This window comes from Physeter macrocephalus, chromosome 10, assembly GCF_002837175.3.
Source record: "Physeter macrocephalus isolate SW-GA chromosome 10, ASM283717v5, whole genome shotgun sequence".
Classification (NCBI taxonomy): Eukaryota; Metazoa; Chordata; class Mammalia; order Artiodactyla; family Physeteridae; genus Physeter; species Physeter macrocephalus.
In genome coordinates this window covers 16,176,307-16,198,238 of record NC_041223.1, presented here as the reverse complement: position 1 = coordinate 16,198,238, position 21,932 = coordinate 16,176,307, and the positions used below count along the sequence as shown (strand labels likewise).

General features: G+C 40.7%; 2 protein-coding genes and 1 long non-coding RNA gene across 7 annotated transcripts in view; 1 reads left to right on the top strand and 2 right to left on the bottom strand.

Moving 5' to 3' along the window:
* LATS1 (large tumor suppressor kinase 1) overlaps positions 1 to 2,616 on the bottom strand; it is a 47,074-nt gene extending 44,458 nt beyond the window's left edge. For all 5 annotated transcript variants that reach the window (XR_003681389.2, XM_055087440.1, XM_007107913.4 and 2 more), the window contains exon 1: positions 2,529 to 2,616. The gene's annotated coding sequence lies outside the window, so the exon portion shown is untranslated. The remainder of the gene's footprint in view (positions 1 to 2,528) is intronic.
* Positions 2,617 to 2,802: 186 nt separating this feature from the next.
* LOC129392458 (uncharacterized) lies at positions 2,803 to 8,839 on the top strand. Its single transcript, XR_008618332.1, has 3 exons — positions 2,803 to 2,921; positions 3,043 to 3,193; positions 8,199 to 8,839. It is a non-coding gene; the product is annotated as an uncharacterized lncRNA (long non-coding RNA).
* Positions 8,840 to 8,970: 131 nt separating this feature from the next.
* Positions 8,971 to 21,395, bottom strand: NUP43 (nucleoporin 43). The gene is made up of 8 exons (XM_024122426.3): positions 21,223 to 21,395; positions 20,787 to 20,909; positions 20,055 to 20,132; positions 17,797 to 17,977; positions 16,372 to 16,507; positions 14,969 to 15,120; positions 12,614 to 12,736; positions 8,971 to 9,685 (listed from the first exon to the last, which is right to left on the bottom strand). Exons 1-8 carry the CDS (start codon positions 21,340 to 21,342, stop codon positions 9,456 to 9,458), a joined length of 1,143 nt encoding a protein of 380 aa, XP_023978194.1. The 5' UTR covers positions 21,343 to 21,395; the 3' UTR covers positions 8,971 to 9,455.
* Positions 21,396 to 21,932: the final 537 nt, after the last annotated feature.

The window sequence follows — 21,932 nt, the reverse complement described above, 5'->3', positions numbered from 1 at the left end:
ATAGGGTTATTTTAAGCATTAAATAAATTTAATACATGTCAAATGTTTAGAATAAGTGCCTGACTCAATAAATGTTAGCTACTCTCTTCTTACTCTTTCCACTATCTTACCCAGATTCTAACCAAGCCAAATTACTTGCTCTCAGCTAATGTACTTTGTGCTTCTCTACTTTCACGTTCTTACTCTTCCTGTTCACTACTCTTGGAAGAGCCCCTGCCATATTTCTTCTTGTAGAAATTAAACCCAACCTTTAAGGTCCCATTCAAATGCTTCCTTCCTGAGGTTTTCATTGAACTGGTAGTTGTTATCCTCCTCTGAACTCCAAATGCACTTTGACCAGTCAAATAAAACTTATTTTTCCTACTAGATCACAGATTAACAGAGCATAGGTGTCTTGGGGATATGCAGATATAGACAAATAGATTGATATGTATATCTATCTCTATATATGTATATCTACCTATATATATATATACATACATAATTTCAGATGAGAAAATGGATCCAGAGAGGTAATGTGGCCTGTCTAAGATCATTTAGCCATCTCAACATCATGCTAGGAATGGACTCGACACGTCCTGAACCAGCCCAGGGCTCTTTTTATCATACCTACATCTTGAGTTTTCCGAAGGGATTATAACTACTCACATTCTTTGAAGAGATACTTAAACTGGTTAGACTGAAAAGACAAAACCTCCATTTCTTAGAAAGCTCAGACCTTCCTCAAATGTGCAAATGTGAGTCCAAACAAATATCACTGTCCAGCTTAGAAGAAGAATAGATCCCATTACAATAGAAGATTTCAAAGTGCTACCTTAGGTTGAATTAGGTTTTTAAGAAAGATGGCCTGTCTCAAAGTTTGACTAAATCAGTCATGAGAATAGCAATAGTAATATGTATTATGTATTGTCAACAGTAATATGTATTGTCTTAGCACCAGAGTCTTAGCTGTTCATACAGCAATATTCAAGAATCTCTGCATACTGATGACATCTTCTCCAATTCAGTTTCTAAGAATTAACTTATCATAAGTGAAAACAATCACTATGTTTTATCTTCATGCTGAAAAATGACTGCCATTTCTACTTGATAAAAATGTTGATCAATGACTAAATAACTTTTGCGGTCTACAAAAATCCCCCACTAATCTACATATAACATCTAGAACAAAAACTAAATAACCAGAGCTGAAACTGTTCCTAGACTACATTTACGTAGAGTAACAAGAAGAAGCATTAAAATCAAAAACAAAAACTCAACCTATAGAAGGATATCCACACATGATATCAAAAATATGTAGCAGAAGTATTTTATTATTTGCTTTTGAAGAGTGGCAAGTCATATTCAATAAATATTCAGGCATAGAAAAAAATGCGCCTTCCCTGGCGTGTACCATGATCTAGTTTACTGCAGGAGCAGCCGATCAGAGAAACACAATGCTACTTCTTTTACTGTTAAATCAGTCAAATTCCTCCACTGCCTTAGGGAATCAATTAGCTCATTTTACCTGTCTGTCAACTTATTAAAGAAATAACCTGAGTTAAATCACAAACGTAGACACCTTAGCAGAGAACATTCATTCCAAATATAATGTCCTACCGTTTCTTCCACATGGAGGAAATCTGATAAAAAATTCTTAATCCTCAATATATAATCCATAAAGGCCGGACAAGCTCACGATTCAAATTCATTTCCCTAACCGGAGTGAAACAATATTATTTGTGCGAGATTATACTTATTTCTCACTAGATTTATGAATAACTTCTACATGACGATATATTTTGAGTAATATTAACACATGGGTCAACAGACATTAAATTTTCTTCCCTTAGAAAAGAACTTTCAACTGAACAGAATGGGGTTAAATCAAGTCACCTGAGAGTCATTCTTTGTGATACAAATTCTTTTTAAAGTTATAATAAACAATGTCCCCTTAATTTCCTTTCCTTCCTTTTCTGTATTTACATACACACGCCTACTCCACAGAGATCCCTCCATCTCTCCTACCCCTTCCAGCTATGAACAGTACCCTACTTCAGTGGACTGTTAAGTAGAAATTCCGAGAATTTCTTCAAGGTATATCCAGCATCGGGTGCCTCTGGGATGAAAGAACTGCGGCTCTGTTACTAGAATTTCCTTCAGAACCACCTTTCCCTTTTCCCTCCTTCCTGAGCACCGCTGACCCGTGCGTGTTGGGGATAAGGGTGGAGGTGCGAGGGAGTCGGCGCACGGCCTCCGGCAACACCGGCTCTTCCTAGCCCAACCTGAACCTCCAAGGCCGCAAAGCCCGGGGCTCTTCCTCCAGCCCCGGACGCGGCCAACCCTCGCTTCCCCAGGGCAGGGCTCCGCTCAGGTCCGTGCAACCAGCCAAGTAGGGCCCGCACCGGGCCGGCCCGGCCCGCCCGTCCGTAGCAGCCCCTGGACCCCCGCCAGCGGGGATGGGCGTGAGCCCCGGCGGCCACCGCCCCGCCAACTCCGGCTCGGGAGAAGAGACTGCGCCCCACCCGCTACGCCAGCCTCGGACCTACCTGCAGGGGAGAGCGGGGCTCCTGGACAGCGGCCACGGGCCCGAGGGCGGGCGCCGAGGCGGCCGGAGCCCGTCCCGGGGACTCCAAGTATCCCCGGTGGGGCAGGGCAGGCAGAGACGCCGGGGGACTGCCGCGGGCCAGCGCGGCCCGTCGCGGGGGTCGCGGGGACCTGGCTCTCCCCTTAGCACCAGGCCACCGCCGCCGCCGCCATTTTGCCTTCCACTCGGTGTCGCCGCCGCAGCACTCCGCTGCAGGTTTCCCGGATGTGGGCATTTCCCGGCGTCGCTTGCGCGGGGGCCGAGGACTGGGGGCTTCGGCCCGCCCGGCGACGGGGAACGAGCGCGCCGCCTGCGGCCTCCCGCTTTCCGTAGTCGCCCGCTTCTCTGCGTGTCTGTGAGCGTCGCCCCGCGTCGCCCCTACCTTTCGCTGCTCAGGTCACTCGCCCCGGCTGGTGGCGTCTGGTTTCCCCCCCTCCCAAGCCCACTCATTTATTTCATTGTCTCTCTCTTTTCAGTTGCACTCTTTCTATGGACGAATATAGCGTAAAGATGCGCATCTGGAGGAGTTTAATTCTCAGAACCTCGCTGTGGACATCGGGATTCGGGATTTCTAGAGGCTTTGAAATAAATTGATTTTTGCTTAGCACTCTTTCCCCGAGTAAATCCGTAAGTATTTTCTGAATCAGCCAGATTAATATATTCTCGAATCAGGACAGATTAGGGAGTTTAGAGATTTTTAATCTGTCAGCCGACTCGGTAGAAGAGGAAGTCGTTATTGCCGTAATTGGGATAATGGTGACTGCGAGAAGAGGCTTTATTTCTTGTTAGATTGAATTAGAAGTTTGGGATGGGATCAATGGTTGTATGATGTTTAAAGGTCCCGCCCACCCATTGTAAAGAGCGCCTTTGCCAATTCTGCCTCTAGAAAATATATACACTTAGTATTTTCAAATATCTCATTTTTTACTAGAGACTATTTTTTTAAGACTTTTTTCTGATGTTGAATTAGTTGCTGGCTACTGTATCCAGAAGTTCAAATGTGAAAACCTGTTAAAAGATTACAGTCCACGAGCACTTGGTTGAAAATCTGTATTTCACAATCACAGAGTCTGTAGAAGACATGGCCCAAAGTGGCTGACTTAATAGCTCTAGGTCCTCCTTTCTTCAACTGGAGAACTAAGTAACCTTCAGGGTATCTTTCAGCCTCAAAATTCATATGAATTATGTGAATCTAATATGTTCACAGGCCTGCTTGTCCTTTCTAGATGGATTATGTATCTGGAAGAGCAGACTGCCGCCTAAACCTTGTCACCTCTGTCACCAACCCTCAGAACTTCTTAAGCTCTTCATCTCTCTAAACCTAAAGATGGGCATCTCCAAAAACTACTGTCTTTAGGAGAATTCCTAGATAATTCAAGGACCTCAGTGAATTGCTCTATATATTAAGAGGTTTACTCCTGTGAAGTAGGGGGAGAAAAGAGCAGGGAAAGGAGAGAAGGCGTGTTCAGGATAGAAGAACCAACCAACAAGATGAAACGTGGCTGAGACTGGGAGTGGGTGGAGGTGAAAGACCAGGAAAATGTCGACTAAGGGTGCTGATGTCTAAGAATGGCAATACCTGCCATTGTGTTTGAAGGTCTTTGTGTTGCTGTGATGGAAAACCGTTGGTCCAGCTTCAGCCTATTCACCTCTTCAGTGCTTCATGGAAGAGGGATATTTTGATTTTGTTGTGTGGTTTTTGTTTTGTTTTGTAAGTACAGTTGAGTTACAACATTGTGTTAGCTTCAGGTATACAGCAAAGTGATTCAGTTCTAAATACATATATATATTTCATATTATTTTCCATTATAAGTTATTACAAGATACTGAATGTAGTTCCATGTGCTGTACCACAAATCCTTGTTGCTTATCTATTTTATGAATAGTAGGTTGTCTCATTTTGTTTTTATCAACAGATGTAAGGGGCAAGTCTCATGCCTGGATGACTGTAGGAACAGAGGCAGCACCCATGGAAAAAGTGTGGAGAGCACTGTGGTCCTGAGGACGCAGGCTCTCCCAGGAATTCATACTATCTTAGGGGAAGGCTCTCAACTATGAGCAGCCCACACTTAGGAGTGAACTGTGTTCCACCTCTGTGAGAGTCGAGAATCTACATAAATTATTTGGAATTCTGAGCAGATTTGTCTCTCATCCATTTTTTTCAAACATTTATTCTTATCAATGTGGACTCATGGATATTTATTTAATAGTTTGGGTATTTCTTGTTTTTGATCAAATTGTTCCAGCTTTGGCTATTGGAGCTCTTCCAGTTAGCTTCTGTGTCCCTATAACATACTCCCATCATTGTTTTTTTTTGTTTTTTCTTAACTTTTTTCCTTTCTGGGACTACAGAGTGCTCCAAACTATCTGGTTTATCTCCTGCCCCTCCAAGGAGCCTTGGTTCCTTTTACTGGAGAATGGTATTAGAAACTAAATCTGGGTTCTTGGTGTGCTTATTGCTACTGGGGAATCCTTGCTTGTAGGATCTCTCTGGCTAATAAGTTGATTCCATACTATGCAGGACTAAGATCTGTGTTTTGATTTGTTGCAGCTAGTATTTTACAGTCTAGTATTAATTACAATTTAGCTTCTTATAACCATGGTCTGTACAAAAATTGTTTTGACAGTTGATGCATGTCTGATGGCTAGGTTAGGCTGGTCTGTCAGCTATTGTTCCCCCAAAGTCCAGTTAGTCATGACAGTTTGGAATTGACCATTAGTTTATTTTTAATTAGTTAAAGTTTATTACCTGATCAGCTAGATTCTAGTCATTCTACTTGTCCCCTCTCACCCCCACCCGCTTTGTGGTTTTCTCCCTCTACTAATATAGTGAAATGTTGTAATTGTTTTGATGCTAAGATGACTGTAATCTAGGCTGTTATTTAATTATTCTGTGTTGCCACTTAACGTTAATTGTGGTTCAGAATGATACCAACGAAATAGTTTAAATAGTTGCATATCATAGTTTGGCTCTCCCCAGGTTACATTATCTGTAAAACAAGAGCGCTGCTACTGCTTCAGACCATCTAATTAGTCTGAGCTAGATATCATATTGATACCATAAAGTTGAAATGAAGGTTTGATATAAACTATACACTAATGAACTTAGTATGCTTCTTAGACAAGATTCTAAAATGGATTATTAAAAGGATGTTTCCACAATACTGTGAAATAGAAGTGTTATTCACAAAGGACAAGGAATTTTTCAATTATGCCAAAATTTTGATAGGATGATAGCTGTAGCACAGGTGTTTTCTCACAATAGCCTTATGAACAAGATGAATGTGGCAGAATGTCAGCAAGTTAGGTTGGTTTATAAATATTTCAACAACTGTAGCCAAATACCAATGATTCGTATGTCACTGATAATTGGGAAGTGGGCCTAAGTCCACTTAACCTATTTCCTTACCAATGGGATGAGGGTGTAGAGCACGCTGGGCAATTCTGAAGACGATCAGCTTCTGCAGAAAAGATTCAAAGGTGATTGTTAGCTCTTTCCTAAAGTGAAACAAAATTTGTCTTCTTAAACAGGAAGGATGGACCTATAGTAAGAATCAAAATCATCGGCATTAACTCAAGAATAGGGAGGTATACTTTAGGGAGTATCAGGTGTGAAAACTAAGGGTTTAAGTTAAACTAGTCAGCAGTCAATTGAACAAATATCAGAATAGGTAAAATAAGCTGAGATAGCATTACGAAGGAATATCGTACCCAGAACCAGGATGGTAGATTTCTGTCATACTCTCAGCAAGGCAGACACCACTGGAAAAGTATTCATTTTGGAAGTCACACTTTAATGATGGCCTTTATTTTTTAAAGGGAAAACAAAATTGTGAGTTTAGTTCAATTTAGGCTAATTCAGGGCTTACTACGTATCAGATGCTGTGTTAAACATTGTTAATACAACACGAAGACATGGGCCCTGTTCTTGAACTTGTGGTCCAGTAGAGGGAGACAGGCTGCTTAGCAAATGGTTGTTAAGCACAATATAAGCTCTGCACAATGGGCTTTTGATGCAGAGTACAATTTAGCCCAGATTGTCAGAGGCCAGGGAGAGCTTTCTTGAGAAAATGACACCTAAGAGGAGTCCGGAAAGGTATGCAGGATTTAGCCAAGAAGGGCAAGAAAGGTGGGGAAGGGAACCTTGCCCACAAGAAACCATTGAAGGGATTTTAAAAGTTTACCCCAAAGAAGCTACAATACATAGTTCTGAATATTTGAATTTATGATGAAAAGAATTAAATTTGTTTTTTGTGGCTCCTGAGAAAAGAAGACAAATGGAAGCAAATTTCAGTTCAGCATGTGAAAATTCATTTATTTAGTTGAACCTTATAGTAAAGCAACAGAATGCAAATTCGATAAAATGATTGGTGTTTGGTTCCATCTCATAGGTTCACATGATCATTTCATTAACCCACAATAACATGATTCTTTTTTTATAGGATTGTTTTGGATCCCACTCACACACTAAAACCCTGCCATAATGCAATATCAATTACAGCTGTCCAAACAAGGAGGCTACACTGGAAATGGGAAACTTTATCATGGTATATTTTCAAGTAGAGGTTGGATGATAATTTGTTGGGAATGCTGTGGAAGTGTTGGTTAAATTTAGTTTGGAGATGCCCTCCAAGATACCTTTCACCTGAGATCCTACAGCCCTCAAAAGAAGTTCTATTTGATAGTTTCATGAATAAAAGCAGTGAGAATTAACAAATTCATAAATTAGGGTTTTATTTATCAATAAGGATATAGAAGTTTCTTATGTTTCTTATTAAGTCTGGCAGAACTCTTCAATTGATAGAAAATGTAACACTATTCAAATGTACTTCCTTCTACTTATGGTTACAAATACCCTTAAATCAAATCAAAGTTTCAAACTTCAAACCTGTTTCCATTCCAAGCTAGTATGCTAAGCCTGTATGTCTGGTTCCCTCCCTCTACCAATTATTCACTGTAATGATCAAGGGAAATTGTATACATTGCTGCTGGAAACTGAGAAGGGTGCTAACAACCACCGTACATGTAACCTTCAAACTTTTCAGCAGCAGGTAATACAGATCGAAGCAGAGGCACAACAAGTTTGCCATTCACTGTACACGGAAAATGTGCCACCTGGGAGCTAGGGTCTTCCAGGGATGAGATCAGCTCTGGGCCATTCAAAGCAAAGATGTTAGCCTGCCGAGTAGAATGGGAGGATGCCTGTACCGGATGAAGAGAGGGACACTGTAGCTTAGGCTGCAGCAAGACATTCATACAAAGGGAAATATAAAGTCAGAGGAAAATTCTTAGCTATATTTTTATTATTGAATTCATGTGTTGACTGCTAGAGAATGTGCATCTACAAATATAACATGTATATTTCATTTTTACAGAAAAACTATATACATTGATGGATAGAAGACTATGAAAAGAATTGTCTCTCTTTGAGATTAAGTACTTAAAATTTTCTTTTGACTGTCTTTTCTACAATGAATGACTTTTGTAATAACAGAAAGTTTTAAAAATTAGCCCCAGCGATAAAACTATAAACAGATTAAGAATTCCTATCAGCAACATTTTCTTTCCTTCTCTGATTCTTTGGAATTCAAAGTTACTAATTATCTTCAGTCGACTTTTTTTTTTTTTTTAGGCTGTGCTGTGCAGCATGTGGGATCTTAGTTCCCCAACCAGGGATCGAACCTGTGCCCCCTGCATTAACCACTGGACCACGAGGGAAGTCCATTCAGTCAAATGTTTTTGAGCGAAATATATATAAAACAGCAGATGCATATATGTATTCCATTTTAAAATGTTAACAAAAAAACAAAATCCAAAAAACCCTGAGGTAAGGCGGCATAAAAAAACTGCAAATGTTTATTGGGACGGAAAGACAAAACTTCATAGTAATTATTGTCAGAATTGTAAAGTAAATAAACATACACTTCAGTTTTGTAATAGGAGTGATTAGTCATTAAGGTCTTAACAGTTCAATAATGCATTTAATCTAACAAACTTTAGAAAGACAATATCATAAAATTGTCTTAAAACACTGCATGTTAGGTCATCATTAACATTAAAGATAAAGATGGCAAAACTATACTCCTATCACATCATCATACTAGTCTCTGCATGTTAACCTATCAAATTTGTTTGTAAGTCAGGTCATTTATCAATATCAAATCCTATTTTATTGCACAGTGTCCAATTCAGCAATTTTCAACTACGTTGTAAAACTAAATAAAGGCAAAAATCCTTAGGAAAAATGTACTTGTCTTTTTTCTTTTCAAGAGAAATAAAGTTGGGTCTAAGGAGCTGACAGAGTTCTGTTCAAACCCATTCTAATAAAGGAAACTGTCAAAACATTTTCACCTTGAAAAAAAATGGAACACTACAAAAATTTTGCCATTTTTGTTCTCAATTCCTTCTGAAAAAAGTTTACAAAAATTATTAAGGAAATAAAGCGCGGAAGAACTGAAGAAAATACTTGTAGTAAAAAGAATAAATACTAGCTAAGGCCACCAGGGAGGGGTATACCCCACATACCATTAATAAAAAGGATAGGAACCCATTGGTGGTTTGACACTTTTGAGCCCTACAACATCAACATGAAGAGTTGGCTCCATGAGCTGCCCAAAACTGTGCTGAAGGCAGTGCGTTCATCAGCACAAGGGTCCCTCTGATGTTCTTCCACACGGTCCGATTCTTTTGCCATCATCATTAATCAGACGCTAGCTACTATTAGAAGAATATTCAACTAACAAAAGCTGAAACTGGGCATCAAAATTTACAATAGTTTATGGATGCTTCCCCTGCAAATTTCACATTTTCCAATAATAAAAATTTGCATAGAGAAGCTGGAATTTGAAAGGCTATAACTGTATGTGTTACATGAAATCTTTTAGTATCTTCATGAAAAAAGTTGTCTAGTAACATAAATTGCTTCTGCATCGGTTCCACAAACAAGACAAGGACCTAAAACATCCAAACTGTTCACAGACAAAGTCCTGTTGGGAAGCAAGCTTGTGATTTCAATACGGTCTTTGGCAGGATCAGTGATGAGCCAGGAGCTTATAAGAGACTGATGAACATTAGCGTGGTTACTAATGCTGTGAGACAAAAAAGTACTGCTTCTTCCTCCTGCGAAAAGAAAAGAAAAGGTGAAAACTTCTTTCAAGACTAATTTTATACTAGCAAACATCTGAAATTCTAATACTTAAAGAAGGCGATGATATATATTGGTTTCAATTCTCAAGAATAACTGGCTGATAATTCCATTATAACACATCACCATTTTTGACTAAAGGCTTAGTCAGTGATATTAAATACTCAAATTTCCATGGGATAAGATGGCTGTCAAACATGAAATCTTCAGCAAAGCACAAGATTCATTTTGACCCTGTCTTCCTGTTTATTCTTTAATGGAAAGTCTCAGAAATGTACCAAAATGCCTAGAAGACAAGTAGAATAAATGTAGATAATATATGGAAATCTCAGTTCTTAGGTAATCAAAAAATGAAAATTTCTGGATGTATTTCTAGATGAATATTTCTAAAAATATATTTCTATATGTCTAAAAATATAATCAACTTGCTTTAGATCTCCTTTTATTCTTCACCTTTATTTCAGGTAAATGTTCTTAAAAGTAGAATTTAAGAACACTACCAGATTATCAACTTTTATGTCTGACAGTGCTCTGCATTTAATACAGGATCAAGTGGGGCAGAAGCAGTATATTTCAGTTTTAGCCTTCATTTGAAATTTTCTTTCCTTTCAACTTTCTGCCAGATCAAATAAAGACAGATTTCATTTACTCAATAAATGGCTGAGTACCTACTATATGCCAGGCTGTGTGCTAAGTGCTGGGAATACAAGGCAAAGTCCCTCATCTTGAAGCTTAAAGATTAGTGAGTTTAAATCTTGCTGATTCTTAAAGCCCAGCTCAACTTCCTTCTCTAAGAAGCCTTTGAAGATGACTCTAGTTCATGCTTCTCTTTTCCTTCCTGGAACCCTCAGCACTTATACGCACCACTAATAACTTAATACCTTGTAACATTTCTTATATGATTTAACTTTGCATGCCCCCTTCTCCATAACGAAATTAAGTATTTCTTAAGAGCAGGTTGTATAGATTACATTTATTTTACCTTTTCACAGTGTCTGATATTGTTCCTTGCGATACTAGGCACAGAATATAATAAATGGCTTTCCAGCCTAACCAAGGTTCTTCAAACAGTAAAATCTCAAATGCAAGATAGTGGGGTAGGGGAAGAAGAAATAAAAAACCAAGTGCTTAGCTAATCCTTATTATTTATTAGAAACTAATAGAATTCTTAGTTTATCCATACATGAAGTTATTAGCATAGGCGTGCTGCATGCTCTACACATGCCATACTTCTCCAGAATGTTTCTGGAGATGTTTTAGATTTTTCCTTCTTAGTTTTTGTTTACCTTTTACTGCTCCTATATTTTATATTACTCTTGAATACTGTGAAAATTAACATTAGAACCACTGTGCTAAATCTCCTCCCTGGTCTCCCTGCTTCTGCTTTTTCCATGCCTCCCCCCAGTCTATTTTCTACACAGTCGCCTAAGTGATTCTTTGGAAACGTAAGACAGATCACCCCCCTCCCCTGCTCAAAATTCTCCAGTGGCTTTCGGTCACACTCAGAATAGAACCTGAAGCCCTTACCCCGGTCTGCAGAGTCCTGCTCCGCAGCTTCTGCCACCTCCGCACACTCCCAGCCTGCTGAATTGCAGCCACACTGGCCTCCTTGCTGTTCTGTCTCAGGCCCTTGGAATTTGCTGTCTCCTCTACCTGGCATGCGTTCCTGTGCCTCGTACCTCCACTTCCTCAGGTCTCTGCTCAAATGTTCTCCCTGCCAAGCAGCCCCTCCTCCACTAATTCTTCATCCTCCTATTCTCTTCACTCTTCTTCATAGGCATCGGGGTGTTTGGTCCACATCTTTTCCTTCTTGCTGTTTCCCTTCCTATTCTGCTGTGCTCTTCTATGTCTTGCAGGGACAAACTCCTTTTTCCAGGCTCCCTTGCCATCTGCCTTCCAGGCAGACCCTGCCCATGGGAGGCACTACTGTGGGTGACTGGAAGGCAGATGGGGTGGGGTGGGGGAAGGAAAAGGCTCCAGGTTCCTGGCAATGACAACACAGGCTGTAATTCCAGCCCCGGCTGAGGTGGCACCTTTTCTGCTGATCCAGAACCAACCTGGACAGCACTTCCAACAGTACAGCAGAGGTATTAACAACTTGATTTCTGGGCATTCCTCTTTTTTTTGCTATTTGCTCTTCCAGCATCCTTCCCATTCCCTTTTGTTCTTTTAGCCCTTCTAACCCACGTGAAACCGATTTCTTCTCAATCCAGGGTAGTTTCTGTTTTTCTGCTTGGACTTTTACTGAGACATTATTTTACTTACTGTCTACTGGAATATTTGCTGTATGTGCCTCGAGGCTTTTCTGCTCACTGTCATGGGCTCTAACACCTAGAAGAGTGCCCTAGCACGTGTTAGGCACTTGAGAAACATTTGCTGAATGAATGAACAAATAAACTTTGGAACCACAGACAAACTCAAAAACAAGGTTAGAAAATGCAAAAAAACAGAAACAAAAATACCTCTTGATTTTAAGTGTATAGTTTCTGGCTGACCTTTACTTACCTCTGTCTTTAATCAGGAGACAGGGCCTTTTAGTCTGAGGAGAAACCAGTACCTTAATACATAAAAGATCAACTTTTGTCTTGCCATACACCCTTGACAATGTAGTATAAGAGAGCTGTCAATGCCTATCCTATGGCAATGGAGCCCACAACAATGTACTCACAAACAAGACCCCTGGCTGTCCGAAGTTAGCCAGCTAACAGCATTTCTAGTCATCAGCAGTATAGTGGTCAGTAGCTGACAGTCAGGTTTCAAGCCCTGTGATACTAGAATTTACCCTGAGGCCAGAGAATGGAAACATTTTGTCATTCCTTAATGTTAAAAATATGAGAATTTCTAATATGGTATTTAAAAATATAATAAAATTACACACAAGAATCTTCATTAAAACTTTTTACCTTGGTGAAAGAGTGATGACTTCTCAGGTACATCTGTGGAGGCATCCCAATGCCAGAGAGATCCATCTTCAGAACAAGTAAACAGATGATCTGGGTTGGATGGGTGAAAGTGAACTTCCCACACTAAAAGATAAGAACCAAGAAGCTTATTCTTGTGTAGATTAGTTGAACAAACATCAAAACCCTGTCTCTAGGCATCACCTTCCATTAACCTCCATCACACACCTTCAAACTCCAAGCCTGTGATAAAAATCAAAGGCTTCAGGATCAAAGAAAAGACATAACTCTCCAAATGGCTAAAACATGTAGATAAGATAAAGAAGTCAAGAAAACCTACTTGTGTATTGGGCCAGCAAATGAATGAAAATCAATGCTAGTCATCTGACCTATTACAATCTTGTTATGGAAAAGTATGACAATGGAATAATTCTGAAAAGATTTTTTGAAAATTGTGAAGTTCTCTTATTTTCAATTCCTGTGTCATTAACACATGAAGGTTATATTGGAAAGAGAGAGAAGACCATAAAAGTAGAATACAAATGAATTTCTAAGAGACATAGTCCAATTGTGGCTCATGCCAAGACTCTGGATACTTCTGGCCTGTATCACAGAAATAGCAACTAGCTCCCAGCAAACCAAAACCTGGAAACGCTCCAAAAATCTGGATCTGGTTTCAGATGAAAGACTTTTAAGAAGCCAGCTTGGGACTGGGGACTCCTCGAGCTCTAAACTTTAAGGGAACTTTGTGTGCCAATAGATATCTGGGAGCCAAGGACTGCCCGGGACTCCTTAGGAAGACAGCTGCAGCATGAAGGTAAAACAGTAGTCTGTGAACAAGGGTTTTGTGATTCTGGGTTAGGTAACCTTAGAGAGGCAGCATAGAAAGTGCTCAGAGTGTAGCATAAAAAGTGCAAGGCACGTGTTTGCAAGCTGGCATTTTCATTCTGACAGTTACCACAATTAAACACGCCGCAAAACAAAAAGGTCATCTTCCTCCGGAAAGGAATGCGTGCTGGGTGAGTCCCTGTGTAAAGTACAATCGTACTGTTTCATTAAAACAAAGTAAAACAAAGCAGCCTATACAGCCATTAGCAGACTGCCCAAATCTAGATTCTTATGTATTTATATACTTTCAGATTAGAAAACCCGTATAAAACATCTTATTTCTAGCCAAGAGTCAAGATGAATTCAAAATACACTACAAGCCACTGCACTTGTGTGTTTTGCTGAACAATACAGGCTGGCGTTTAAAAATGGGCTGGTGAGAAGCGATCTGAAAGTTTGTAATTCTAACTACCACTAGGTAGCAACAACAGACTCTAAGGGCACACCTATTCCTTTTTATTCTTTTCTCCTGGACGTAGCCATACCTGGAAGAGGGAAAAAGTTTCTATTTGCTTCTTAAATATAATCTTAAAAATCATTTATCCTTCCAAAGTATTAATAATGTGAAACAAATTTAGAAGTTGCAATACTGGTATAATGTTTGCTCTTTTATAGTTTTATTGAAGCATTAATACCAACTTCTCTTAAGTCAGCATTTAAAACTATAATCCACCCTGACATGTGGTGATAAAATGAAAAATTTCAGCCAAAAAATCTCCACCAAAATCAAATGACAAACATTAAAAACAAGGCAAGAGCCTATATCTTTTGTTCTTGTTAAAAGAAAAAAAGAAAAAGGTACAATAATGAATTGAAGAACACACAGATTAGCAAATATAAAAAATAACGGCCTGCATTTGCATGGGAAAAGTGCATTCTCACATACTGGGTGTGGCAATATAAACTCGTATTATTATTATTATTATTTTTTTTTTTTTTTTGCTGTACACGGGCCTCTCACTGTCGTGGCCTCTCCCGTTGCGGAGCACAGGCTCCGGACGCGCAGGCTCGGCGGCCATGGCTCACGGGCCCGGCCGCTCCGCGGCACGTGGGGTCTTCCCGGACCGGGGCACGAACCCGCGTCCCCTGCATCGGCAGGCGGACTCTCAACCACTGCGCCACCAGGGAAGCCCTCGTATTATTTTTATGTAGAACAATTTGACAACATGAATCACAGCTTTAAAATTATGCAAACTTTTGGACTCATCAATTCTATTTCTAAAATACTACCCTAAGAAAAGAAGCACATAAAGATGAATATGTAAGGATAATCACTACGGTTTTGTGTATAATAATCAAACATGTTAAAGAAAGTAAATTTCAAATAAAAAGGGATTAATTATTATAAATTTATACCATTCGGTCAAAAACTCTGCTGTAGAATGATCCATAGGTATCATTATGGAAAGCTGCATATAATACATTGCATAGCTCACACACCAAAAACTTATGAATCACCACAATACTTACTTTCAGCTTCATGAGCCTTCAGTAGAGACACGGGCATTGTACCTTGTCTAACATCCCAAATACTTAACATTCCATCCTGACCACCGGTAGCTACAACATGCTGCTGGTTGGGATGTCTATCAACACAGTGGAGTGGCACTCGGTCACCAGTCCTTTAATGGGAGACAATGACTTCACACAGTTGTAAAGTATAATTTATCTTTGAATAATCTATGAAACCTGTTTCTTTCCAGTAACTAAAAGATAATTTTGTGGCTGGAGCTACTGGTTAAACTCAAATGTCAAAAAACTGACTACATTAAATATATCTCTAAATATTAAAACTTTGAGGGGGAATTAAAGGCCGGAGTTATTCATTCTCTCTTCAATTTGGAAACATAAGGAGCAAGATAATTTGATGGTAAGATATGCAAAACATTTCCGTTTCTTGGCTTTTTAAAAACATTATATATCAACTCAACAGCACATTCCTTACTTCTACTCTACCTTATTATTATTATTATTATTTTTTTAAGGTACGCGGGCCTCTCACTGCTGTGGCCTCTCCCGTTGCGGAGCACAGGCTCCGGACGCGCAGGGTCAGCGGCCACGGCTCACGGGCCCAGCCGCTCCGCGGCATGTGGGATCTTCCCGGACCGGGGCACGAACCCGTGTCCCCTGCATCGGCAGGCAGACTCTCAACCACTACGCCACCAGGGAAGCCCTACTCTACCTTATTTAATGCTTAGTTTATATAACTTTTTTTCCAGCTTGACACATGCTATTTTCTAATTAGAGAAGATTGCACACATAGAAAGGGGATTTCTGTTCAAAAAAATATCTTGGGATTGTATTTTTCTCCCAATCACATCTAGAGTGCATTATTAGTAGAATAGAATATTCTATTAATATATTAATAGAATATTCCCACTATTAATAGAATCATTTGATGAGCAAAAGAAGTTCCCATTAAATAACATAAACTTCAAAGAGATTAATATAAACTTCTGAATCAATACAACAAATATTTACCAAATGCAGCATGGTACTATCAAGCCCATCCAACTATACAGCTGACCCTTGAACAACATGGATCCACTTACATATGAATACTTTTCCATAGTAAATATACAGTGCTACACGATCCGAGGTTGGTTGAATTTGGGGACATGGAACCTCTGATACAGAGGATTCCACGTATATGGAGGGCTGACTATAAGTTATACAGGGATTTTCGAGTGTATAGAGGGTCAGTGACTCTAACCCCCTACATTGTTCAAGGGTCAACTGTATTTGCTTTAGCAAATTTAGTCAGAGATTATTCTCTTAACATGCAATTAAAATACAATATGGTTTAAAGTCAGCTGCTATAAACAGTCAAACAAATTTGCTTCACACTACTGAAATTACAAATCAAAACTTACAGTGATAATATCTGAGAGGGCTCATTTCCTTGTTGTCTAAAATCCCATATTTTTAACTGTCCAATTGAATTTACTGTAAGAATCTCAGGAGTTCGAAGGAAGGTTACAGCATGGAGTGTACTGCTATCTGCATTGTCTACAAATGAAGAAAACAGCATTGTGTGTTAACAGGTCCCTCTTTTCCATGAAAAATTTAAATTGCATACCCTCCATTGATTGAAATATTACAAATGAAATTTTAAATAAGTCAGTTTAATTTCTATAGAAAAATGCAGTAATATACATGTTAAAATGGACTCTCCTTTAATAGAAAAATTATATCACTCACAGGACATCTGAACTGTTTTCCAAACAGAGGGCTAAGTTTTCACTTATTTCTCTATTTCCACTTTAGGTTGTTACCCTCCACTTCTGAGACAGCTGCTCAGGTTCTTTTATATCCAATTTTATTTCCCTCTACTGCTTAACCCAGAACCTCCATTCTATTGAGCCAAACACCACTGCTTCCTACAGAGCTCATTCTGACCTATATTATTCTGCTGACTTATCTCAAATCTATTCATCTTTATCCTCATCAGCTCTCTCCTCCTCCATGAAGTCCTTCCTGATTGCTTTAACTGTCCTTTTCCTTTTCATAGCGTGTTTAAACTTATACCACTTAATTTACTATACACTTAACTTGTTTTGTGACCCTCCTCCAAACTGCCACCAGGCAGTGGTCCCTAAAAGCTAAACAAATAGTGTTCCTCAGAACTAAAAATCATAACCACAAAAAACTGATTCATGGGCTCAATCCAGACGTTCTGATTTAGGAGGTCTATGGTGATGGGCTGTTAAAAATCTCCTCAGGCAAGTCTGTGCAAAGTATGGTTGAGAACTACTACACTAGAATAATCCTTCTAAAGCATGACAGGGGGTACATCACCCCTTTGCTCAAAAACTTTCAATGGCTCCATAGTTGCCCACCTGACAAAACGTAACCTCTACGGCTGTGCATTAGATTCTTCACAACCTGACTGCAGTTTGCCTTTCTTGTTTCATTTCTTATTTCTCCTATACAAATATCTGAAGTCAGGTCAAACTACACTTTCTGTCATTCTCTGAATGGTCTTACCCTGCCTCCATGCTGTTCCCTTTATCTGGTGTGCCACCTTTTAGTATTATTTATGGTTTGGAACCTAGATTAAATGGATTGCCACTTGCCCCTCAATTCTTTATCTGATAATCCCCTCTGGCTCTCCTCTCCACAAATTTCTTTTTCTTCTAGTCACTCCTTCATACAGGCCTTACCAACATACTGTCTTGATAAAGGGATCCTGCTTTGTATATTTTTAAATCCCTCAAACACCTAGCATTGCATTTACTTAGCACATGGTAGCTGCTCAATTACCATGCAATAGACCAAAGAAATAGGATTTTTCTCACCTATAGTTCTTATAGCTTCCTTGTGATCAGCTCTAAAGAGATTTACTCGACCATCTTCTCCAACTGTGACAATTTCTGGGTTGCTGCACACAACACCTGTGCATGGTGCGCTGCTACGGGAAGGACTGCCCGGACCTGTGTGGTAATGAGCTGTTGTCCACTGCTGGCTGACTGACAGAGTCTACATGTCACAAAAGAGGCTATGATTAATCAAAGCAAAGCTCCCCAAAACTAGAGCTTTCCCCAACTAAAATTGTGTCTCACACCTTTCTAGAAACACAGTAACTCTTTTCCCTTTGTATTTCCATGCATTAAGGTCTAGAAACTACTTCCATTAGAGCTCTGTATATACCGGATTAGGTTCAAAAGAAATGCTTTTTAATAACATCCCAAACTTATCTCAAACTAAAGAAATGGTTTTTAGGTATCAGGTAATTATGTGTTCAAAGGCAACTCTAAATTCTTAAGGGGACTGGCCCACATTTAAGAGAAAAATCTCTGTAGTGCTTTCCAAATGACTCCATTCAGAAAAATAGTCAGGACTTCCCTTGTGGCACAGTGGTTAAGAATCCACCTGCCAATGCAGAGGACACGGGTTCAAACCCTGGTCCGGGAAGATTCCACATGCTGCGGAGCTACTAACCCCATGTGCCACAACTACTGAGCCTGTGCTCTAGAGCCCGAGAGCCACAAGTACTGAACCTGCGTGCTGCAACTACTGAAGCCCGTGCACCTAGAGGCCGTGCTCTGCAACAAGAGAAGCCACCGCAATGAGAAGCCTGCACACTGCACGAAAGAGTAGCCCCCGCTCGCTGCAACTAGAGAAAGCACGTGCGCAGCAACAAAAGACCCAACGCAGCCAAAAAAAGAAAAGCATTGCTGAAATAAATAGTAAAAAAAAAAAAGAATATATATATATATATATTCTTTTTTTTTTTGCGGTATGCGGGCCTCTCACCGCTGCGGCCTCTCCTGTTGCGGAGCACAGGCTCCGGACGCACAGGCTCAGCGGCCATGGCTCACGGGCCCAGCCGCTCCGCGGCATGTGGGATCCTCCCGGACAAGGGCACGAACCCGTGTCCCCTACATCGGCAGGCAGACTCCCAACCACTGCGCCACCAGGGAAGCCCCCCCGCAAAAAGAATATTTAACTAGACCTGGCTCTTGTATTTACTAGGCATGTCTATTAGTAAGATGACCTTTATTAATCTCCAAATCTAAGTAAGCATTCTCTTCTAGCAACTTAAAACTTTTACTTCAAGTGGGCCTATTTTAAAGGACTGCCCTTACCACTATGCTCTGAAGATCAGCAGTCAGGCTTTGGCACACACAAGAAAGAATGCATTGTAAAAAAATGTCAAGCCTTGGGCTTCCCTGGTGGCGCAGTGGTTGCGCGTCCGCCTGCCGATGCAGGGGAACCGGGTTCGCGCCCCTGTCTGGGAGGATCCCACATGCCGCGGAGCGGCTGGGCCCGTGAGCCACGGCCGCTGAGCCTGCGCGTCCGGAGCCTGTGCTCCGCAACGGGAGAGGCCACAACAGAGGGAGGCCCGCATACCACAAAAAAAAAAAAAAAAATGTCAAGCCTTCATATAGTGTATCCTCTCTTTCAATTGAAACCTAGGTTCTATCTGAAGCAAAGTAGCTGTTCCTGTTCTCTCTCATGATGCTTGAGCTAGAAAGTGCTCTTTCTTTCTTCAAAAGACCAGACTAGGATCTTAAAAGAGAATTACAGGAAAAGTACTTGCCAGAATACCACAGTTAGATCTAACCTAAAAGAATATAAGAGATACCCAATTTAAATGAAGATTCATACAAACATGGTTCTAGAATTAATCTACTAAAAGATGGGTAATACAATGATTTTTCCCCTACATGTTTGTGTTGTTTGTTTTTTTTTTTTTTTTACGGTACGCGGGCCTCTCACTGTTGTGGCCTCTCCCGTTGCGGAGCAGAGGCTCCGGACGCGCAGGCTCAGCGGCCATGGCTCACGAGAGGCTCCGGACGCGCAGGCTCAGCGGCCATGGCTCACGGGCCCAGCCGCTCCGCGGCATGTGGGATCTTCCCGGACGGGGGCACGAACCCGTGTTCCCTGCATCGGCAGGCGGACTCTCAACCACTGCGCCACCAAGGAAGCCCTCCCCTACATGTTTTAAGACTATAAAACTTTATTATTTGTGTCATTATTAAGTACAGTCTTCTTTAAACCTTCCTAAAAACAATTAAAATGCAAATTGAGATTTCAAACAAAAGTTCTTTACCTGGTTATTCGGATGGTGAAGGAAAACTGTTACACATCCTGTTGATGAAGCAGCTACAATTCTTTCCTGGTCAAAAAACTAAGTAGAAAATTCTTGCTTGTTATAGATTCATAAATATTAGCAGAGAGGAAGCCATTTGTTTGACTCAATTAGTAGTATAACAATTTTAAAATACAAAGAGCCTATAAATGCTAATCAAATAAAATGTAAGAGTCAAAATTCTATTCCCATCACTTACTACCAGCTTTGAGACCCTGGCCAAGTTAAGTTCTCTAAGCCTTGGTAAACTTGCAAAACAGAGAACTAATCCCTGCTAGTCTGTTATGAGAACTCAAAAAGCAAAAACATGTAAAGTGCCTTGCACAGTATTTGTCACATAGTACATGCTCCAAAGATCTTAGTCTCAGTGTTCTCATTAAGACAGAGATAACAGTAGTTGATTCAACAAGCATGCGATGAGAATGAAATTAACTTATGTAAACGGTGCTTGGCACATAGTAGATGGTCAGTTAGGCAAACAAACAAGCTAGGATTAATTCCACATCCCCTTCCGCAGTCCTGATTCTGCCATTAAGCAGCTGTATGATGTTGGCAAATCATAACCTATAGGGAACGCAGTTTCTTGTAAACCTGGGGTGAGACTAGACAAACTTTAAGGTCCTTTACATCTCTAAATGTCAAGATCACTCTCAGTTTTTTAAAAGTTAGTTTTTGGATATTACACAGACTTACTTGTAAATCCATTACATCACCATGGTGTCTGATATCACACAATAACTGATGGTCTCCTTCAAATCCTCCATCAGAGTCCAAGTTCCCAAAATCTCCAATAGACCACAGTGAAACATAATTTTCCTGTAAAGCAGAAAATTTTATCTTGAGATGAAATATATGTCAAACTCTCCGAAATTAAAATTTGCACTGCCTTCAATCAACCTTGCTTTAAAAGCATCCCAGGCAAATGGAATGATAATCATTAAAAAAGAGGAGATACGGGGCCATCGATGGCTCTGAGGTACAAGGCAACCGAGCCTGAGACGTGCATTCGGGGGACAGAGAAGGGCGAGAGGAGCCAGAAGGCGAGGGAGTTCGCGCGCCGGCGGCCGGGGGCGCGATTCCAGGAGGGAAGGAGGAGCCAGGGGCTTCCCGGGCCGGGAGCAGGGGGTACCTCATTGTCCCAAGAGCCCGTGGCGAAAGTCTCCGCGGTCTGCAGGCTCCCCGGAGGTACCGGTCGCCAGCGGGTCTTGCTGATTTTCTGTGACACAAACTTAGCATAAATTTCCTCCATGCCGAAAGCAACCAGGCCAGGGACAGCAAGAAGCACAGCGCGCGCCACTCAGTCCCGCCCCTTCCCGCTGAGCCCTGATTGGAACGGACCTTACGAGAGACGGTGGCTGCAAAGAGCCAATTCTCCTCTGCAGGCAGTGCGGGAACGAACCACCAACCCTCAAGTGGGAGGGAGCTGGGACGCCCTGCCCCACCCAGGAGGCTCTGAACCCAGGCAAGGGTGTTTCCCGTTCTTGTGCTGTAGGACCTGCACCTAATCTGCAAACGGTATAGAAACACCGAGACAATACATTTATGTAATAACTTTGCAATGTAAGACAAATTTAAGAGCAAAAACAAAACAAAATCAATGCAAGAGAAACGACCTAGTAGCCACATCTAAACATTGTCTTGCATTTCACCGCGCATAGAAAATATTCAAAATTCTTAAATTCTCCTGGAAGTACGTCCGTCAACGTACCAATTTGTTATTCAAAACCTCTCCCTCCCCGTCCCCCAAACAAATCCTTTTCTTCAACGTTGTTAATACACACTGTCAGAAACTGGAGTTGCAATTCTGAGGACCCCAGTTCTAATGTGGACTCCCATTGC

Excerpts from the sequence above, each read along its gene's own strand:
- NUP43 (XM_024122426.3), bottom strand. The coding sequence starts at position 21,342 with ATGGAGGAAATTTATGCTAAGTTTGTGTCACAGAAAATCAGCAAGACC. Across the intron at positions 16,508-17,796 it reads GGAAGCTATAAGAACTATAG|ACAATGCAGATAGCAGTACA; the intron begins GTGAGAAAAATC and ends CTTCATTTGTAG. Across the intron at positions 15,121-16,371 it reads CCCTCTCAGATATTATCACT|GACTGGTGACCGAGTGCCAC; the intron begins GTAAGTTTTGAT and ends CTCCCATTAAAG.